This window comes from Coffea arabica, chromosome 10c (genome assembly GCF_036785885.1).
Source record: "Coffea arabica cultivar ET-39 chromosome 10c, Coffea Arabica ET-39 HiFi, whole genome shotgun sequence".
In the NCBI taxonomy this organism is placed as follows: Eukaryota; Viridiplantae; Streptophyta; class Magnoliopsida; order Gentianales; family Rubiaceae; genus Coffea; species Coffea arabica.
The window spans coordinates 46,444,558-46,465,558 of NC_092329.1; the positions used below are offsets into that span (position 1 = coordinate 46,444,558).

Here is a 21,001-nt window from a genome sequence, read left to right on the forward strand (position 1 = left end):
TGTACTCGATGCTAATGGTGATAAAAGATACGTTAGTAGGTTGGATCCGATGCTAACGGATATGAAAATGCAAAATGCACGTTAGTGAGTCAATACTCAATGCTAACGGTGATAAAGATCACGTTAGTGGGTTGGACCCGATGCTAACGGATATGAAAATGCAAAACACACGTTAGTGAGTCAATACTCGACGCTAACGGTGATAAAAGATACGTTAGTGGGTTGGACCTGATGCTAACGGATATGAAAAAATAAAACACTCGTTAGTGAATCAATACTCGATGCTAACGGTGATAAAAGACACGTTAGTGAGTTAGACCCGATGCTAACGGATATGAAAATGCAAAACACACGTTAGTGAGTCAATACTCGATGCTAACGGTGATAAAAGACACGTTAGTGGGTTGGACCCGATGCTAATGGATATGAAAAAGTAAAACACACGTTAGTGAGTAAATACTCGATACTAACGGTGATAAAAGACACGTTAATGAGTTGGACCCGATGTTAACGGATATGAAAATGCAAAACACACGTTAGTGAGTCAATATTCGATGCTAACGGTGATAAAGATCACGTTAATGGGTTGGACCCGATGCTAATGGATATGAAAAAATAAAACACTCGTTGGTGAGTTGTATTCGATGCTAACGGTGATAAAGATCACGTTAGTGGGTTGGACCCGATGCTAACGAAAATAAAAAACGGTCAGTGGAACAAAACTCGAGCCTGCTGAAGTTGGTGGGATAAAACCCATGCCCAATGAAAATAAAAACGGTCAGTGGGATAAAACCCGGGCCTGTTAAGGTTGGAGCGATAGAACCCATGCCCAACGAAAATAAAAAACGGTCAGTGGGATAAAACCCGAGCGAAATAAAAATGGTATTGAAATAACTTTTGAAATTGCAATTTTTTCAAAATTTGCCCCAGTGTAGAGGCCCTTTTTTTCTTCTTTTTCTTTTTTTTTCTTCTTTCTCCCCTTTGTTTTGTTTTTTTTTTTGTCAAAAGTGATGAACTTTGAAATTTGAAAAGTACCATTGGCAATTATCTCTTTAAGAGATTTGAGAGGTACATACATATGTCACTATCCTTTCGATTTTAAAAGACTCTTTTTTTTTTCTTATCACAAACTCGATCTAGAATACATTACCAAAATTGAAACTCACTCCTTTTGATATTTGCCCACTGTAAATCATGTTTAACAAAGGCCACATTTTTCATCCTTTCGAGAAGGCAAAAAGAGTGATCACATAATACCACTACCATGTGATCCCTTGTGGTCCCTTCGGCCTTGAGAACCATGCAAGAATGATCTTTCGATGTCAAAACTGCTCCCTAAGAGCTGTGCTCCAACTTGTCTTGAATTTTCTCAATTTTCTAGCATCAGTCAGCCATACTCCACCGTATATCACAAAACATCTATTTCTAATGACCAGATTTGAATGAATGGCTCTTGAAAAAAGAAAGATGTCACATTTGATCCCTTCGGATGTCGTCCATCTTGATGACCTTAACCCTTCGAATTTTCACTAAGGCCACCCCCCTTTTCCTTTTTTTTTCTTCTTTTTTTTCTCCTTTTTTTTTTTTGAGAAGACGCCTTTTCGGGCTTTCACCTAATGAACAAATCTTGTCGACAACCTTTATCAACTCAGAAGCGTGTTTAAGAAAGGATGACATCAGTACGACAAACCTTCCCATGCAAAAATAGTGAAGGTGTATTAACATCATTTGCCATTTGATTAAGTGATTTTTATTGAAAATACCATTAAGGCGGAGGTCGGGATTTTATGATTTTTATGATAGGGTCTGGTGGAGTGTAGAAGAAATGTTAAGGCTTGAAAGCAAAATCTTCAAAGAGGTTTCAAAAACCCTAAGATCACATCCTGTCAATATTTGCCCCCGTATGAGGGTATTAAAACTGAAAAATTGCTCCAGTTTGGCTTTTGAATCTTTTTTTTTCCTTTTTTCTCTTTTTTTTTATAACAAATAGGAGATAAAATTTGCCTCAGTGTGGGGGTTTGCGATCTTTAGGGGGGCTATCAAATGAAGGATTAAATTATTCTGGAGGTTCAAAGGGGAAAACTAGGGATAAGATGTTCAAAGAGAAAAGAAGAAGACCCGCCTTTAATCCACCCAAGATGGTAACTCAAAAGAAAAATCACATAATCAGATAAAGAATTTTCTTACACATCTCTGCATTGATTGGCAGAGGAAAAACCTGCCTTCCAGTTCTGTGAAAATGGACATTCCTTTGGATAGCACTCTTTGAACAATAAATGACCCTTGCCAAGTTGGAGCAAATTCTTCTTTAACCTCCTCTTGAATTGGAAGAATTTACTTCAAAACTTTATCCCTCACTTCAAATAAGCGGGATTTGTCTTTCTTATCATAACCAACGAACCATCCTTTGTTGATAGCATTGCCCATGGCAGACAACATTTAACATCTTTTCATCCATTCGAGACATTAGTTCATTGTACTCCTTGATCCATTTGATTTCTTCTACCTGAGCTTTCGTCAAAATGCGCAAGGATGGGATCTCAATTTTAGCAGGTATTATCTCTTCCATTCGAAGCATAAGGTGTTGCCCCAACTTAGAAATGTAATCTCCAAATGAAATGCTACCAAAGTTCAATAGCAAAAAATTTACAAAATTGAAGGAAGAACTCTCTCTCTTTTCTTTTTCTTTTTTTTTTCACTCCCTCTTTCTCTTTTCTCTTCTTTTTTCTTTTTCCTTATTTTTAAGTTGGTTGCTGAAGTATGTACTCTTTTTGAGCAAATAGCCAATCCTCCACTTTGCAATGTAGCATTATTGCTCCATTTTTATTCGTGATTAATCTCCAAATTTGCAAGATTTTGACTTGCGTCTTTTTCTCGATTTTAACCATAAACACCTGCACAAGAGGGATTTTTCGAAGCACCTGAATTTTTCAAAGTTCTTCCTTTTTTTTCTTTTTCTTTTTTTTAAGCAATGATATAACAATTAAGATTCATGCAAAGTGCTGACTTATCATGATTTAATATATATATATATATATATATATATATACTTGATCTTGGACATACCCTACAAATGTATTATAAAATTTTTTTTTGCCTCAATTTGAACTTATTTGGTGAAATCTCACAAATATATTACAAAAAATTTGCCCCAGATTGGGCCTATTATAAAATTTTATTTGAGTGATTCTCCATTTATTTGGACAAAACTAGAAAGCTATTTTTGTTGTTTTTTTTTCAAAATTTAGAAAACTAACATGCAATGTGAGTGGATGTACAAATGAAGAATGCATTTCTCCATAAAAAACTTTAAATATCATGTAGAAGACTCCATGATAAATCTCTCAAAACAAGACCAAATTGCAAAAGATCTCTTCCTCATTTTGGGATCGGTGTTGAGGGAAAAGATCCCCTTCTTGTTAGCTCATCCTTTAGGATCGAACAAACGGGCATTATTCCTAATTTGAGGTGGCTTAGGGAGAAATGATAGGCTAGGATCTGTCTTGTTTTTGTACCCAAATTGTATCTAACATATTCAATATCACATCTTGGTGAAAGCAAATAGTTTATCACCCTTATTTCTTGAAAAAACTCAATCAACATGTAAACTCTATAGGCTTGTAATATATGGGTAGAAACGATAGCTAAACATATGGAAACAAGTTATGCCCTTATGATCACGAGTGATTGGTAGGTTCCTTAGAGGCAAAATTTTCACTTCAAATTGTCATGAAAGATAAGTCAGCGATGGACTTTATAAGCTTGTAATGTGGCTTGATAACGACAGCTAAAATAAAATTTTCAAGGACAACACACTTGAGATCGCATTCCTTCCCAAAAATTGTCCCAGTTTTGGACTTAAAACTCGGGACTCCATTTTGACTTTTTTTTTTAATCACTAGAGGGAATTCAGCATTGGATGTCTTCGCATTTTTCTTTTCTTTTCATTTCATCATTTTCATTTTTCTTCTTTTTTTTTCTTTCTTTTTTTTTCTCTCTCTCTTTTTTTTTTTTACCCAATACTGATATCCCAATGTCAATGATAGAATTGAAAACTCCCTAATTTTAGAGTATAGATGGCCCCTCTTTCTTTCCGATATCGAACACCAAATATCAATGATAGAATCAAACTCCCTCCAACTTGTAGTTTTTCTCTTCTTTTTTTTTTTTTACTTTTTATTTGACGTCCCTTTCAAAATTTTAAGCATCTTTGCCATTTTTGAAAATTCTCGAATCTCCTTTCCCAGTATGGGAGTGCGATCATAAGTTCTTTTGGAACGAACTACCAATTTAGGCTCAAATAAGAATACAAAGGATAAAAAGTGTTTAGATGGTAGAAACGATAGCCAAAGCATCATTCTTATTTCTCATGACAACCAAAGTAAAGAATAGCCCGTTGGGAGAATCCATCCGCTTTTGACATTTGAAAATTTTTTCATGTAGTGTCATGATCATTGAGGCTTTTATTTGAAACGAAATTCTATTTTTTTAGAGTCTCAAATAGAAAACAAATGATAAAATCTGTATAGATAGAGAAACGAAAGCCTAAAGTATCATTCCAAATTTTCAAAACAAATAAGAAGAAATGTACATTTTTGCTTTCACTTAGATATGGATTGAATTTGATTAGACACAATGAACCTTTCCAGAGTAAAAATGCCCTACTCCGAAGTGTGTCAATCATGGCGACTAATTTTTTGAGTCTTGACGAAGTCGGGCAAAATGTGAATGGTAAAAATGAAATAAAAAAAGCCATCATACTTAGTCTCTTGAGACAAACTAACAAGTTCAAGTGATCCCTTTTGATTTCAATTTCTGGACACTCTCCTTGAATTGCCTGGTCACAAATCTCACGCATGTGAAAACTTTAGAAAGCTAAACATATGAATTTCTTGCAAGATATAACAAAAATTGGGAATTTAAACTTAGTCTTATTTCTTGAGATCCACCATGAAGTCCCCATATGAGTTAAAAAAAGAATCAAATACAAATAAATATGTACAAAATTGTAAACAAGAATAGTCTAAATGAAAACTTTGTTATTACAAATGTTTAATTTTAATTTCATTTTTTTTCAGCTATACAAATGAGAAGAGAAAAAAAAATCTCTAAAAAGCTCCACTTTCACATATACACAATCTTTCTCTTTCTTTCTTTTGAGACAAAAATGTATTAGAAACAATAAATCAAAAGATTTTTGAAATGCTTTAGACTGGCATTTTCAGATGGATTTTTCATTTCATTTTTTTATATTGTAGAATCTACCCAAAAATCAAGTAATACTTATAATTTTCAAAATTTATAGACCAAAAATATTATCAAATATAGGAAAAACATTTTTTTTGTTTTTTTCTATTGAAACATCTTTTATAAACATGGAGGAAGGGGAAAAATAAAAGAAAAATACCCAGAGTTAGTATGCGAAACTGTAAAATCGGTATGCATGTCCTATGGGGGAACCCTTTTATGCCAAGGGTTGGCCTAGTATGAAAAATGCAATTCTCGGGAGTACACACCATACAATACCTGATAGATCCAATCAATTTATTGAAATTCGAATAAAAGACAATTTTGAAAATTTTGGCAAATTAGAGTGACAAAAGACAATTTGTCCGAGCAAAATGAGAACAAAGTCCGAATGGGTTGAATGCTTTGATTGACATATAAAGTGATATTAAAATCAATTTAGTGTGAAAACTTATTTTTGAAAGGATTGAAATGTCTTGATTAGTTTTTTTTTTTGGTGAACCATAGATCGAAACTTTAAAAGAGAATAAACGGGTTAAATAAATCGAATGGAATTGATGGTTAGTTCAAAAATTGACTAGATTATCTTGAAAGTGAATAAAACTGATCCAATGGATTGGATGGAATTGACGATTTATTAAAAAATTGACTGAATTGTCCTAAAAAAGAATAACGAATTGGATGGAATTGATGATTTATTCAAAATTTGCTGAATTATCCTAAAAGTGAATGAACGGATCAAATGGATTGAATGAAATTGAAAATTTATTCAAAATTGGTTGGTTTGTCCTAAAAGTGAATAAACTAGTCAAATGAATTGGATAGAATTGACGATTTATTTAAAAATTGACTGAATTATCCTAAAAGTGAATAAACGGATCAAATGGATTGAATGAAATTGATGATTTATTCAAAACTGGTTGAATTGTCCTAAAAGTGAATAAACTGGTCAAATGGATTGGATAGAATTGACGATTTATTCAAAAATTGACTAAATTGCTTTAAAGTGAATAAATTGATCAAAATGAATTGGATGAAATTGACAGTTTATTAAAAAATCGACTAGATTGCTCTCCCATTTGCAGTTTCAAAACTCACGAAATTTGTTGCAATGCATTAGTCCATGAGCCTTCTAAAATCAAGATTTAGCCTCGATATATTTATCATCTCAACAATGAGAAATTATTTGTAATTTGTTTCAATTTAATGTCCTTTGTGCAAGGGATTTTTACCAGTCTTGACAAAATGGGCAAAGAATGATTATTAGAGACTCATATTCTAATGTACAAAAACTGTTCCATCATTCTCAAAGTCGCCATTGTGGAAGGGATCAGATCCTACTTTACCTTGTGCACTATCCCTTTGGATGGTACAAAAATATAAATGTGCAAGTTTTATTTGATTATATATCCGAAACAAAAGATGGTTTATTCCTAACGTGGGATTCCCTATAAGGCATTCCCTCTAAGGTTAATGCATGATGCCAGTTTATTAAAGCGAATAAATATGCAGTACACAAATGAAACGTGACCTAAAGGAACTTCTTTTTATATGTCGAGGTGAGTCTAAAATGAAATGCATATATATACATAATATTAATGCGATAAACTAAAATTTAAACATGCTGTTTACAAAGGGCGGTCTGCCTTAACGAATACCACGTCAGAACTCTTATTTCTAAGGTTTATAAATGCAATGGAGACAAAAATCAAGAAAAGTTAGTTCAATCAGATAAATTCACATAATACATTGTAGCAAAGCAATACACAAGATAAAACAATAAAAGAAAAAGAGGGGTTGGATCCCTCCCCTCGTGAAGAGTGTCCCTAATAGGGTAAGACTGACTCTACCCTAGGTAAACTTTCATGGATGCATGAGGTATCGGCTCACTAATGCATCTAGACTCGATATGTTTTAGATCCCCGAGCCTTCAGACTTGGAAACCAAAAGTCATCAATCCCAAAATTCTTTGTCGGTGGCTCGAGCGATTCCCCAGACACTGCTACGCACACGTTGTGTCATGGCTACATGTCTGAGTGAATCTATCAAAAATCCTCAATTTTCGACTAAAAGCTTAAGGCTATCAACCCAAAGCTTCAATTAGAAAATTGAGTGACCCCTCGGATCATGCTACGCACACGTCGTGTCGCGATAACACGTCCAAGTGGGTCGCCGAATCCTAATGGGGAAGAGTGGCATGACAAGCCACTAAAAGAAAAAATAAATGAGGTATAAAAAATAAAACGTATGCACGTATGCTAGTGCTCGGTTTGGAGGGGAGGGATCGAGAACCAATGCGAGACTCTAGGGTAACATTCTCTACCCCAAATGCAAAGCGCGATACGAATAAGTAAATGAATAAACCATTCATCACATACACGAGGAACGATGAACGAATACGAGTGTGAAATGCAAAACATCTTAAAAATGAAAAATGCAACCTAAAACATCCAAAAATGATAAATAAAAGGGTTAACAAGAGAAAAGACAACTAAACCAAGTGCTTGGACTCTTTAGCGTCCCCAGTTGAGTCGCCAAGTTGTCGCGCCACATTTTTCGCAATGAAAAAGAAAGTGTTTATAAAAAGATGTGATTTATTAATAATAAATGAAAAAGGACCTAGAATAGGACTTAAAAAGAATGCGACAATTTGGGTCCAAAATTTAGTCTAAAAGGATTTTTAAGAAAAAATAGGAGTCGCCACTTGGTATGGAGTTTTGGTGTACCAAGTCACCCAAAAAATGAAGTAAAATAAAATAAAACCCTTTTTAACAACTCCAGGTCTTTGAAAATAAGAGAAAATGGATTCGGGAGTCACGGTTGAAGAAAGGGAAGGCAGAGGTTCGATTAACTCAAACCTAACGTACCCTTTCAACCTAGTCTAAGTTAGTTGCGAGGTTTAGTCAAAATTTGCCTAATCTAACCCTTAATTTTATCACGTTTGGATGTTTCCTACATGGATGTAAATCTAAATTTATAAAAATATCGAAAGGGACAAAATGTTCATTCAAGGGTTTAATTGAACAAATCGTATTAATTGCGAAGGCCAAAATGATTTCTCGAAAGTGTCACGAGTATGCGAATAATGAAATTAAAAGAAAATAAATTAAATTAAGTTATATACATAGATATAAGTAGTCAAAGAAAAATGAATGCAACATAAAGGGCACGGGAGGCAAAAACTCGTGACATAATTTTCTTATATAGGGATTAATGGGGTATTTAAATTAAACAGTTATAATCACCTATTTCCCATGTTTAAAGAATAATTCCTCTAATATGAACAAACAAATGAACCTACTTATTTTACAATTTCCTAAATGAAATGCAATTCTAAATGACATGATTAACACATATAGAGGATAGGGGATAATATAATAGGAAATATCATGCAAATGGGAAAAGTTCCTAAAAATGAAGATATGCGTGAAAATGTAATGAATATCACACAAAAATGAGTCTAACGCACGAACGATCTAAGGGTCTAGCATTGGACTAACAAATTTCTAAAAAACCTTACTAGCGTTCGACTAGCAAGTAAACGGAGGGAGAAGCCATAACTAGTATTAGACTAGTGTGGTGACGTCATGCATTAACAATTCATAGTAAAACAAATAACGTACAAACTAAAACAAATAAACATATAGGAGCACGTGGCACGTAACACATAAGCATAATATCTAAATGCAAAAAATCCTAAGGAAAGCGGGTAAGGCACATAACACATAAGTTACATAACACAACCTACCTATTACATCGGGGAGCCTAACTACAATTCTAAAAGGGAAAAATATAATAAAAAAAATTTTATTACCCTATCTATTACATTTTTGAGGTATTTAAATGCCTCTCAAATAATCATAAAATTAACTAAACAAACATAAGAAAATTTAAATGAACATTCAAATCAAATAAACAAAGCATATAAAAATATATAAACACATAGGAGCACATAGGAACACGTAATTGACATTGAAATAATAATAGGGGTACCTCTCTTTTGACGTGGTGACTAAATGGAGTCAAATTGCCCTATTTATACTCAAAATGGACAAAAGAATCACGGCACCAATTTAATTGAAAAAGTAATAATAATAATGAAAATTCACCTTAATATGTCAAACGTAAATGAATTTAAGAATATCTAAAAATTACAAGTTAAACATACTCAAAAGTAACATAATTAGCTATTAAATAAAAGAAGCAATCATAATAAAGAGAGTCAAAATTCACTAGGGACTGAATTGCAAAAATCGAAAAACTTTTGGGGAAAAAATTATATTTTCCAAAGTTTAGAGGTCAAAATTAATTGAAAGATAAAGTTCAAGAACCAAAGTGCAATTAATTTAAGGACCTTGGTGAAAGGAATTTAAAATGTTCTGGGCCACAGTAAAATTACTCTAAAGATTAGGGGCCAAAGTGCAAATCGTAACCAGATCTTCTTAAGAAAACAGGCCATTGAGCCATTATTTATTTCTTTGGGCCGAAAAGTACCTAAGCCCAGCCGAAAGTCCAAGTCAAAACACACAGGTCAGCCCGTCTTCTATCACTCAAACCCAACCAAAAATAAAGCATGGGCCTAACCTTCTAACCCAACCCAAAATAAGAAATAAGCCCACTAAAAATAAAATAAAATTAGCCCAAACCACTTTCCTTTTTCTTTTTTTTTTCCTTTCTTTTCTTTTTCTTCTTCTCGTTTCTTTCTTTCCTCTTCCTCCAGTTCCAGTCGTTTCCTTTCCTTCTTCTTCGGCCAGCTGAAGCTTCTTCAGCTTGCGGCCATGGCGGCCGCGCGGCGGTGACACCGCCGGACCGCCGGTCGCCGGCAACCTCTCCGATCGCCAAAATTTCTCAAAATACACCTCCCCACTCCACTTATCATGTAGATTGCATTTCCGGAGTTAGTTTTAACAAAAATTGACCCTAAAGTGGCCAAAATGGCAAAAGACGGACCCGTTTTTATTTTTTCAAATTACCCTATCTTTTACCAAAAATTATAAAAAACATACCATAACACTCCTTACAACTTATACAATATTACTATGACTTTAATTTGACAAGAAAACAACATAAAGAGACTAGAATAAAGCAAAACAGCCCTTAAAATTCATTTTTTCCATTTTTGGCATTTTCACAAACACTTGACATGCATTCATGGGCCCGTTTCTTTTTCTTAGTTCTGTGCATGACTTATCCCAAAAAAAAAAAAACAACATCAGCAACCAATTTTTTTCACAAAACCCACAAGATTATTGATCATCAAAGTCAAAGAAAACAAGAAGAAGAAAAAACCGAACCAGTTTGCATTAAAATAAGGATCAACTAAATCTTTGCCAAATTTCCAGGAGCTATCTCGTTGGAATCAAAACAAAAATAAAAGGAGAGACTTACAATGGTTTTACAATGGAGATTATTATGGTAGTGGTGGTGGTGGTAATGGCACTAGCAGCAAGCTCCCAAGCTTCCCTTTTTTTGTCTGTGGCTTTCGTCTATTGAGGGAGAGAGCCGAGTGAAGAGTGAATTGGAGTGTTTCTCTCCTTCTTGTTCTCTGAGAGAGCCGAGAGATGTGTTGGGAGAAAAAGTGGAGAGTTCCCTTTTTTTCCTCTTTTTTTGTCTCTAGCAGAGAGACCCAAGAGAGAGTAGTTGGAGCCAAAAAAAGGTGGAGCTTTTGTGTGTTAGGTTCACCAAAATGATTTTCTCCACCTAATGAAAAGAAAGGTGCCTGGGATAAAATGATGATTTCTTCCAAATAAAAAAAAGAAAGATGCATGGAGATTTTTTAGTGCAAAAATGGATCAATAGTGCATTTGGTGAAAGAGCAATAATTATGAGAAGATTTTTGATTTCTTAATTTTCTCTCTTTTTTTTGTTTTGTTTTTTTTTTTTTTGTTCTAAAATAAACCTGCAAAAAATGAGAAAAACACACATTAAAATGTAAGAAAATAAATAACTCATTAAATAGAAAAAATTCACTAAAATATTAAAGATTGATAAAAATTTGGTGTGTACAGCGGTGACATTTCCTCCATTCCTTAATCAATATTCTCCTAACTCTTGTTCTTTAATTCCTGTTAATGAGATTGACTTTATTATGCCAAAAGATTTTGAGTTTCATGACAGGAATATGTTAAGAGTCACGTTGGCAAAATATCTCGAACCAATAAGTGCTCATGATGGAGGAGTGAATGAAGAATTAAAGTCATTGCTTGTTTGCTTGACGTCATCTACTAATCCATGGAAGACCGTACCATGTGTGTTCAAGGATTACTCTATTTACGAGGGATATCAGGACTACATAAAAGATGAAATACTGAAACGAGTTATATGATTTTGTCCTCCATGAATAAACAGGGCAATGTCTAGCCAAAGACATTAAAGAAAGGCGCTGCTTGGGAGGCTACCCAAGGCTCTTTATTTTAGTTTTCTTATGTTTCTGGAATTTTTGTTAAGTGTTGGTTGAATTTAGTAATTTATTGCTTTTATGGTAGGAAACTAGTAGTTAGGCATGCCCGCGTCTAGATGGTCACGACTTTCTAGTAGTTAGGCGTGCCCACGACTAATGCATTAGTTAAAATTTTTTTTTCTTTTCTCTTCCTTTTGCTTTTCTTTTTCCATTTTCTTTTTCTCTTTCTTTTTCTTTCTTCTTTCTTTCTCTTTTCATCTTCTCTCCCTGTCCTTTTTCTTCCATTCTTTCCTTTTCTAGTTGCAAGACCACAACCTTAGGACCTCAAACTCTGCTGCTTGCGTCGTTTTTGCTCGTCACTATTGCTACCACACCATGCAGCCACCGCTTGCCACCACCCATGATCATCTCCATTTCCGTTATCTGTTGGCATCTCCGATTTTGGTTTGGGGGTAGTGAAGATCAACATGTTGGCTTTACACTACCAATCCCACCTATGTCATAGCTGCTCGAGACCCTCCATTACTTGTTCAGAGAAGTTTTGTTGTCCCTTTTATTTCGTATTCTATTATTTATCTCTTATATCAGGGACAATGTAAGATTTAGGTGTGGGGGAGTAGAATATTGGTATTTTATTGAAAAAGTACAAGTGTAGGCATTTTTGTTGGAATTTTTTATTTGACTTTGTCGAATTTTATCCAATTTTTGCCTATCTTTGTGCATATTTGTGATTGTTCCCGATAAACAATGGTTAGATGTTTCAAAATTTTCTATTGCTAAGATTTTACACTCTAAGGTGTTAAGTATGACATGATTAAATCTAAGAGTATCTTTTTGGTGAATATTTGAGATTTTGTGATCTTTGCACTTTTTTGTTAACTTTTCTACGTATTGTAAATATTTGTCTAACATTATTTTTATGCAAATTGCTTCAACTATTAATCTTAGTTCTCCATATTTAAAAGATATAGTGGGTTTCTGTGATTTTTAATTTTAATTTGGTGCTTAATTATGAATAGTAATGGACTATACTCCGATAGTATCGTTGCCTAGTAACCGGAGGTTTTCACCACAAGTATCGATTTTCGCGTCAAAAAGTGACGATAACTATGAGTATATGGTCCTTTAGCGATAAAAGTTGAGTAATCGGGTTCCTTCTTTTGGTAGATGTCGGAGTTCGCGTCAAAACACTTAAATGGCTAAAGACTAAGCATTCCCCTTGAAAGAAAAATTCAAGTGTGGGGATATTCTAGAAAATAAAAAATATATATGTGCTAATAGTGAAACATGTGAAAGTGTTTGAATAAATTGTTAGCCCGCTAATCCATGAATTTTATTGTTGACATTTTGCTTAATAGTCGAACCGTTTGCTTATGAATGTTGGTTGGAGAGATAGTTCTTGGAACTTAATCGCTAATACTTGACATGTGTTTTAATTGTATCTTAGCAATAGAAGATATGAACAATAGCCATTGTTTGAATTTGATTGTTTGAATTGTTATTCTCATGCTTGAGGACAAGCATGATTTAGGTGTGGAGGAAATTGATAGGGTGCGAAATTGTCATTTAATTTATAATTTTTTTCGTTTTATTCTAGCCAAATATTATATTAATTGATTGATTTTATTTATATTCGATATAATATTGCCAATTGTAGGAAAATGAACAAAATGTGATCAAAGGGGTAATTTTTCAAGAATTACTGTCAAGTCTTGAGAAGTCGGGATTTCACGCGTACGGTGGCAGTTTCCAAAGAATGGTGGATTCCAAATCTGAAGCTATGCTGGAATAATCATTTCCTTTTTCTATTTAGTAGTTGAGTACTATGAGGAAACTATTTTTATTAGAAAATCTGTTAAATTAGAAAAGTTCATATAGTCTAGGATTCTAGACTATTAGGAAGTCTTTTCAGCTTGAGTTTGACGGAAGAGAAGGACAACAAGAAGTAATAAGAAACAAAACGGCTTCGGCCTCGAATCGATTGGCTATTATATTGTTTTCCTTCATTTGGGGAAAAAAAGATTGTTCATTAATTTCTTTGGAGAGTCTCTGATGATAACGGAAACACTTAATTCGCGCGGGATTACTCCAAGGATGATGAACTAATCATCCACTTTTAGTCAAGGGGACAACTGAAGATTTGGTTTGGTCATAACTGTGAGGTCTAAATTATTTTAACTGTTTCCTTCATTTATTGATATTTGTACGTTTTCTGCTTTTAATTGTTATAGCTATCGTGTATGATTAAATAGATGCGCAATATTTAATTATTCACGTTATCTATTTGTTAATTGGGGGTAGTTGAATCCGTAATTGTTCGATTACTTCCGTGCCGGTAGCAACTAACATAATTGGATTTATGTCAGGAAAACATACGATCTAACTTAAATAAATCCTCATAGTGCGTTTGTTAGTTAGGGTTGGGTTTTTCTAATTCGTAATACAATCTAGAAATTAAATCCTACGGTCGTGTTTCCTGGTTAGAGAAATAGTTAATAGTTATATCTTAACTATCGAAAAAATAAGAAAAGATTTGTTGTTTATCACGTGTATAACAACTGTAACTAATCTATACATAAATGTTGAAATTATATTTGAATCGATGATCAGTTGGATAAACCATTTCTGAAGTGTATCTTTGGCTAGAGTTCTTTTAATTAAATATTTTTTTCGCATTTAATTTATTTAGTTAGCAATTCATTAGCATTTAATCCTAAATCCCCTGTTTGTCTTGACTCGAAAGGAAATTAACTTTTTCCCAGTACTTAAAGAGACGACTCTGCTTGCCACTGTCAACTTGTTAGTGAATTTTGTTAGTTAATTAATTTTGGTATATCGGATTAAGCAAACCCTTAGGAAATAGGGTAAATCAAGTAACCCATTGCACATCTAGAGTCCCTGATCCAGTACTTAGAAGTGATTATTGACTGCTTTTAGTGGTAGTTTGGTTTTATTATTATTATTATTGTATAGGCTTGGCACCTGTCAATTTTTGGTGCCGTTATCGGGGACTAGTGTCTGATTAATTTGTTTCTTTTTTAGTTCATCTTATTTTCATTTTTTTATTTTTTTCTTATTTTTTTTATATATAGTTTATGGCCGCTAACCTTCCGTATTTTGATGATAGACTGGATTTTATTTTTAAAAGGGGTTATGAGACTCATACTTTTTCTAATAATCAATTGGCTGTTGCAAATTGTGAGAGTTATTTTGGTTTAAATCATTTAACCAACATATACCCCACATTTTAAGATGATCTAAGTGCTCCAATCGACACTATTGGAGATTTTTCACCTCAATATCACACATGGTATGACCCTTATTCAAACGGGTATGATCAAGAATGCTGGGATAATTCCAATCTTAATTATGCAAAAGGGCCAATGAATTTTTAACAGCAAAAGTCTCAACAGCCATCATCCATATCAGATATGTCTCTTGAAAAAAATGATAAAATCAATACCTGCTAACACACATCAATTTCATCATGAGATAATAGATTTTCATCAGGAGACACACAAGGGAGCATTCGTAACCTGGCGGATCAAGTGAATCAATTGACATCTAGAATAACGAAATTGACTTCTCGAATGTGTGAAGAATTACCCTCACAGACCAACATCGACCTTAAATAAAATGATAGTACAATTATCCTGACAAGTGACATGGAACTACACGACTTTCACGAAGAAGAATCTAAAGATGCAGTTGAAAAGAAAATTGAAGTGCAAGAAATGGAACCCCAATATCAAATTGTTCAAGTGGATGAATCTAGTGAACAATTTCCAATTGCGGTGACATCTCCTCCATTCCTTAATCAATATTCTCCTGACTTTTGCTCTTTAATTCCTATTAATGAGATTGACTTTATTATGCCAAAAGATTTTGAGTTTCATGACAGGAATATATTAAGAGTCACGTTGGCAAAATATCTCGAACCAATAAGTGCTCATGATGGAGGAGTGAATGAAGAATTAAGGTCATTGCTTGTTTGTTTGACTTTATCTACTAATCCATGGAAGACCGTACCTTGTGTGTTCAATGATTATTCTATTTACGAGGGATATCAGGACTACATAAAAGATGAAGCACTGAAACGAGTTATACGATTTTGTCCTTCATGAATAAACAGGGCAATGTCTAGCCAAAGACATTAAAGAAAGGCGCTGCTTGGGAGGCAACCCAAGGCTCTTTATTTTAGTTTTCTTATGTTTCTGGAATTTTTGCTAAGTGTTAGTTGAATTTAGTAATTTATTACTTTTGTGGCAGGAAGCTAGTAGTTGGGCATGCCCAAGTCTAGATGGTCATGCCTAAGGAAGGCAATTTTTGTTTGCGGGTAGAAGACTCTTCAGTAATTAGACGTTCTCTCGCCAAGTGATCACGCATAAGGAAGGCAATTCTCGTCTGCAGTCAGAAGACTTTCTAATAGTTAGGCGTGCTCACGACTAACGCAATGGTTAAAATTTTTTTTTCCTTTTCTCTTCCTTTTACTTTTCTTTTTCCATTTTCTTTCTCTTTCTTTTTCTTTCTTCCTTTCTCTTTCTTTCTTCTTTCTTTCTCTTTTCTTCTTCTCTCCCTTTCCTTTTTCTTCCATTCTTTCCTTTTCTAGTTGCAAGACCACAACCTTAGGACCTCAAACTCTGCTACTTGCGCCGTTTTTGCTCGTCACCATTGCTACCACACCATGCTGCCACTGCTAGCCACCACCCATAATCATCTCCATTTCCGTTATCTGTTTGCATCTCCGATTTTAGTTAGGGGGCAGTGAAGATCAACATGTTGGCTTTACACTACCAATCCCACCTATGTCATAGCTGCTCGAAACCCTCCATTACGTGTTTAGAGAAGTTTTGTTGTCCCTTTTATTTCGTATTCTATTATTTATCTCTTATATCAGGGACAATGTAAGATTTAGGTGTGGGGGGGAGTAGTTTATTGGTATTTTATTGAAAAAGTGCAAGAGTAGGAATTTTTGTTGGAATTTTTTGTTTGACTTTGTTGAATTTTATCCAATTTTTGCCTATCTTTGTGCATATTTGTGATTGTTCCTGATAAACGATGGTTAGATGTTTCAAAATTTTTTATTGCTAAAATTTTACACTCCAAGGTGTTAAGTATGACATGGTTAAATCTAAGAGTATCTTTTTAATTAATATTTGAGATTTTGTGATCTTTGCACTTTTTGGTTAACTTTTCTACGTATTGTATATATTTGTCTAACATTATTTTTATGCAAATTGCTTCAACTATTAATCTTAGTTTTCCATATTTAAGAAATATAGTGGGTTTGTGTGGTTTTTAATTTTAATTTGGTGCTTATTTATGAATAGTATTCGGCTATACTCCGCTAGTATCGTTGCCTAGTGATCGGAGGTCTTCACCACAAGCATCGATTTTCGCTTCAAAAAGTGACGATAACTATGAGTATATAGTCCTTTAGCGATAAAAGTTGAGTAATCGAGCTCCTTCATTTGGTAGATGTCGGAGTTCGCGTCAAAACACTTAAATGGCTAAAGACTAAGCATTCCCCTTGAAAAAAAATTCAAGTGTGGGGATATTCTAGAAAATAAAAAAAATATATGTGCTAATAATGAAACATGTGAAAGTGTTTGAATAAATTGTTAGCCCGCTAATCCATGAATTTTAATGTTGACATTTTGCTTAATAGTCGAACCATTTGCTTATGAATGTTGGTTGGAGAGATATTTCTTGGAATTTAATCGCTAATACTTGACATGTGTTTTAATTGTATCTTGGCAATAAAAGATCTGAACAATAGCCATTGTTTGAATTTGATTGTTTGATTTGTTATTCTCATGCTTGAGGACAAGCATGATTTAAGTGTGGAGAAAATTGATAGGGTGCGAAATTGTCATTTAATTTATAATTATTTTCGTTTTATTCTGGCCAAATATTATATTAATTGATTGATTCTATTTATATTTGGTATAATAGTGCCAATTGTAGGAAAATGAACAAAATGTGATCAAAGGGGTAATTTTCAAGAATTACTGACAAGTCTAGAGAAGTCGGGATTTCACGTGTACGGTGGCAGTTTCCAAAGAATGGTGGATTCCAAATCCGAAGCTATGCTGGAATAATTATTGCCTTTTTCTATTTAGTAGAATCTGTTAAATTAGAAAAGTTCATATAGTCTAGGATTCTAGACTATTAGGAAGTCTTTTCAGCTTGAGTTTGACGGAAGAGAAGGACAGCAAGATGTAACAAGAAACAAAACGGCTTCGGCCTCGAATCGATTGGCTATTATTTTGTTTTCCTTCATTTGGAAAAAAAAGATTGTTCATTATTTTCTTTGGAGAGTCTCTGATGATAACAGAAACACTTAAATCGCGCAGGATTACTCCAAGGATGATGAACTAATCATCCACTTTTAGTCAAGGGGACAACTGAAGATTTGGTTCGGCCATAACTGTGAGATCTAAATTATTTTAACTGTTTCCTTCATTTATTGATATTTGTACGTTTTCTGCTTTTAATTGTTATAACTATCGTGTATGATTGAATAGATGCGCAATATTTAATTATTCACGTTATCTATTTGTTAATTGGGGATAGTTGAATCCATAATTGTTCAATTACTTCCGTCTCGGTAGCAACTGGCATAATTTGATTTATGTCAGGAAAATATACGATCTAAGTTAAACAAACCCTCGTAGCGTGTTTGTTAGTTAGGGTTGGATTTTTCTAATTCTTAATACAATCTAAAAATTAAATCTCATGGTCGTATCTAGGGTTGTTTCCTGGTTAGAGAAATAGTTAACGGTCGTACCTTAACTATCGAAAAAATAAGGAAAGGCTGGTTGTTTATCGCGTGTATGACAACTGTAACTAATCTATTCATAAATGTTGGAATTATTTTTGAATCGATGATCAGTTACATGAACCATTTCTGAAATGTATCCTTGGCTAGAGTTGTCCGAATTATTTCTTTCAATTAATTATTTTTTTGCATTTAATTTATTTAGTTAGCAATTCATTAGCATTTAATCTTAAATCCCCCCGTTTGTATTGACTCAAAAGGAAATGAACTTTCCCCCAGTCCCTGTGGAGACGACCTTGCTTGCCAGTGTCTACTAGTTAATGAATTTTGTCAATTAATTAATTATGGTATATCGGATTAAGTAAAATTTTCGGAAATAGGGTGAATCAAAAAATCCATTGCACATTTAAAATCCCTGCTCTAGTACCTAAAATTTATTATTGGCTGTTTTTTGTGGTAGTTTAGTTTTATTATTATTATTATTGCACAGGTTCAGCATCTGTCATAATATTTATTCTTTGCCTGTTTTATGTCCTCCAATATATTCCCAGAGATCCAGAGCTTATGTATTATTCTTCGAGCTTACTCTTATGAACTTGGGATCAAGAGCTGAAATGGTATCTTATTCATGGGATGCAACAATAATTTTTAGGGCAGCTTAGGAGGTTGGCTTTATCTGCCAAACTACTCTTAAGTTTACTCGTAATACAGGTGGACAACTAGGAGGACAACTCGCTGTTTATTAATAAAACTAGTGGACAACTTGGATGGATAGAGAATCCATTTGTTTTTACCAAAGACTAATAGTTGGGAATTCTTAATTTGATGCTTTTCAGCAAGAATAGATACACCGTACACGACATAACAAGTGTTGTATATGTACCCACCCCCAAAAAAAAAAAAAGATGAGTGTTGCATATGATTTTGGCCATTTAATGTCTATATATTTAAATAAAATTAATTCATACGGCGATAACTATTAAAATAAAAAGGTAGATTATAACTGTATGATTTTCATACTATTAAAGCTTTTTATTAAACAGATTATCGTATATGTACATAAGTTATGCCTAATTTATTATTTAACCGTATATAGTAACATCTATTGCCCACTTATCTCCAGACGATTTCTGAACTTAATTTCACTTTGGATAAAAGCAAATATTTAAGATACCCGCTAACTATGTGGACCACGTCAGGCAAACCCCATTATTAACACAAAAAAATGTTTAGTTGAATTAAGGTGAATTTTTAACCAAATAGAGTTGATTTAGTCTTTTACAAACATACAATGCATACCTATTATACCAAATCAAAACTCTCATCTTAACAACTTGATACTTAATCCAATTCAAGTTGCAATTAGGAAATTCGCTTGGATGTTTCTGAATTAGAGCCATGTTCTATATTTTAACAGCAAGTGTGTCATGCATCTTAAACAAATTTGACCTTTTCAACATTTTCATGGTTATATATACCATTCCTTTTCCATGATAAGCACTGCATAAACTCACATAACCAATTGCTTCCTTATTAGTAAACTTTTCTTTTCCCTTCTTCAACAACCCCTCCAATATTCCTAGTTAAACTTATAATCCATCTCATACTATTTTCCAGCATGGAGTGTAGGCAGTTCGAGGTCACTCTAATTTGTGCCAATAATCTCCCAGATGTTCGAGAGCTAGGCAAAATGAAAGTTTATGCGCAGGTTTCAGTAAAAGGACATTCAAATTCGGTCTGGGTTACCCCTGTGGATAGGGAAAGAAAGACAAATCCTTATTGGAATTGCAAGATTAAGTACACTCTCCCTGAGATAGCTGTGCAGAAGGATGGTGTTATTCTTGTTATCAAATTGTACTGTGAAAGATCTTTGTTGCCTGATAAATACGTAGGGGAAGTGAACTTGTCATTGAAGAAACTTTTCGACTGTGGATTTTCACAAGAAAACCTGGAATATGATGTGGATAGGAATGATGCTGATGGTATATTTGGCAAACTGAAACTTTCATATGATTTTGCAAAAACGAAGATTACAGTTTCTAAGAGTGAATCTAGTCTTCGGGGGCAAGTACTAGAAGCAGTTGGCCATGGAGTTTTACATGCAGTTATCCATGGAGCTATACATATCATTTTGCATTGAGTAGTACTATCAGAAATTTACCAGAGTTATTTTCAGGTTGAGCTGTTTTTTTGCTAGAAAGTGGTTTTGGGAGTATTTAAAATATCATTACAAGTCTGGTGATTGAAGAATAAATTAATGACGTTTGAATTGCATATCACAACTTTGTCTCATTTATATTATATTAGCAAAGCATAAGTTGACATAGAAAATAATGAACACATATCTTGTATCAAGTTGTCAACCACAACTAATCACAAAATACATGATCTAGTGCCTAATTTCACAGGCAAGTATTACAAACATTTATGAAATGGAATTGCTATCTAATTCACCCAAAAAAAATATATAGTAATATAAAGAAGATAAAGATTGGTGATGTAAAGAAGATTATGCTCTTCAAATCATTAATTAATGAATACTGTTGGAACAAAAGTCCAAACCTAATTTATTT

General features: G+C 33.7%; 1 protein-coding gene across 1 annotated transcript; it reads left to right on the forward strand.

The window, feature by feature from the left end:
* Positions 1–20,046: 20,046 nt before the first annotated feature.
* On the forward strand, positions 20,047–20,568 carry LOC113714126 (protein SRC2 homolog). The gene has a single exon (XM_027237923.1). The coding sequence runs from the start codon at positions 20,047–20,049 to the stop codon at positions 20,566–20,568; it is 522 nt and encodes a 173-aa protein (XP_027093724.1).
* Positions 20,569–21,001: the final 433 nt, after the last annotated feature.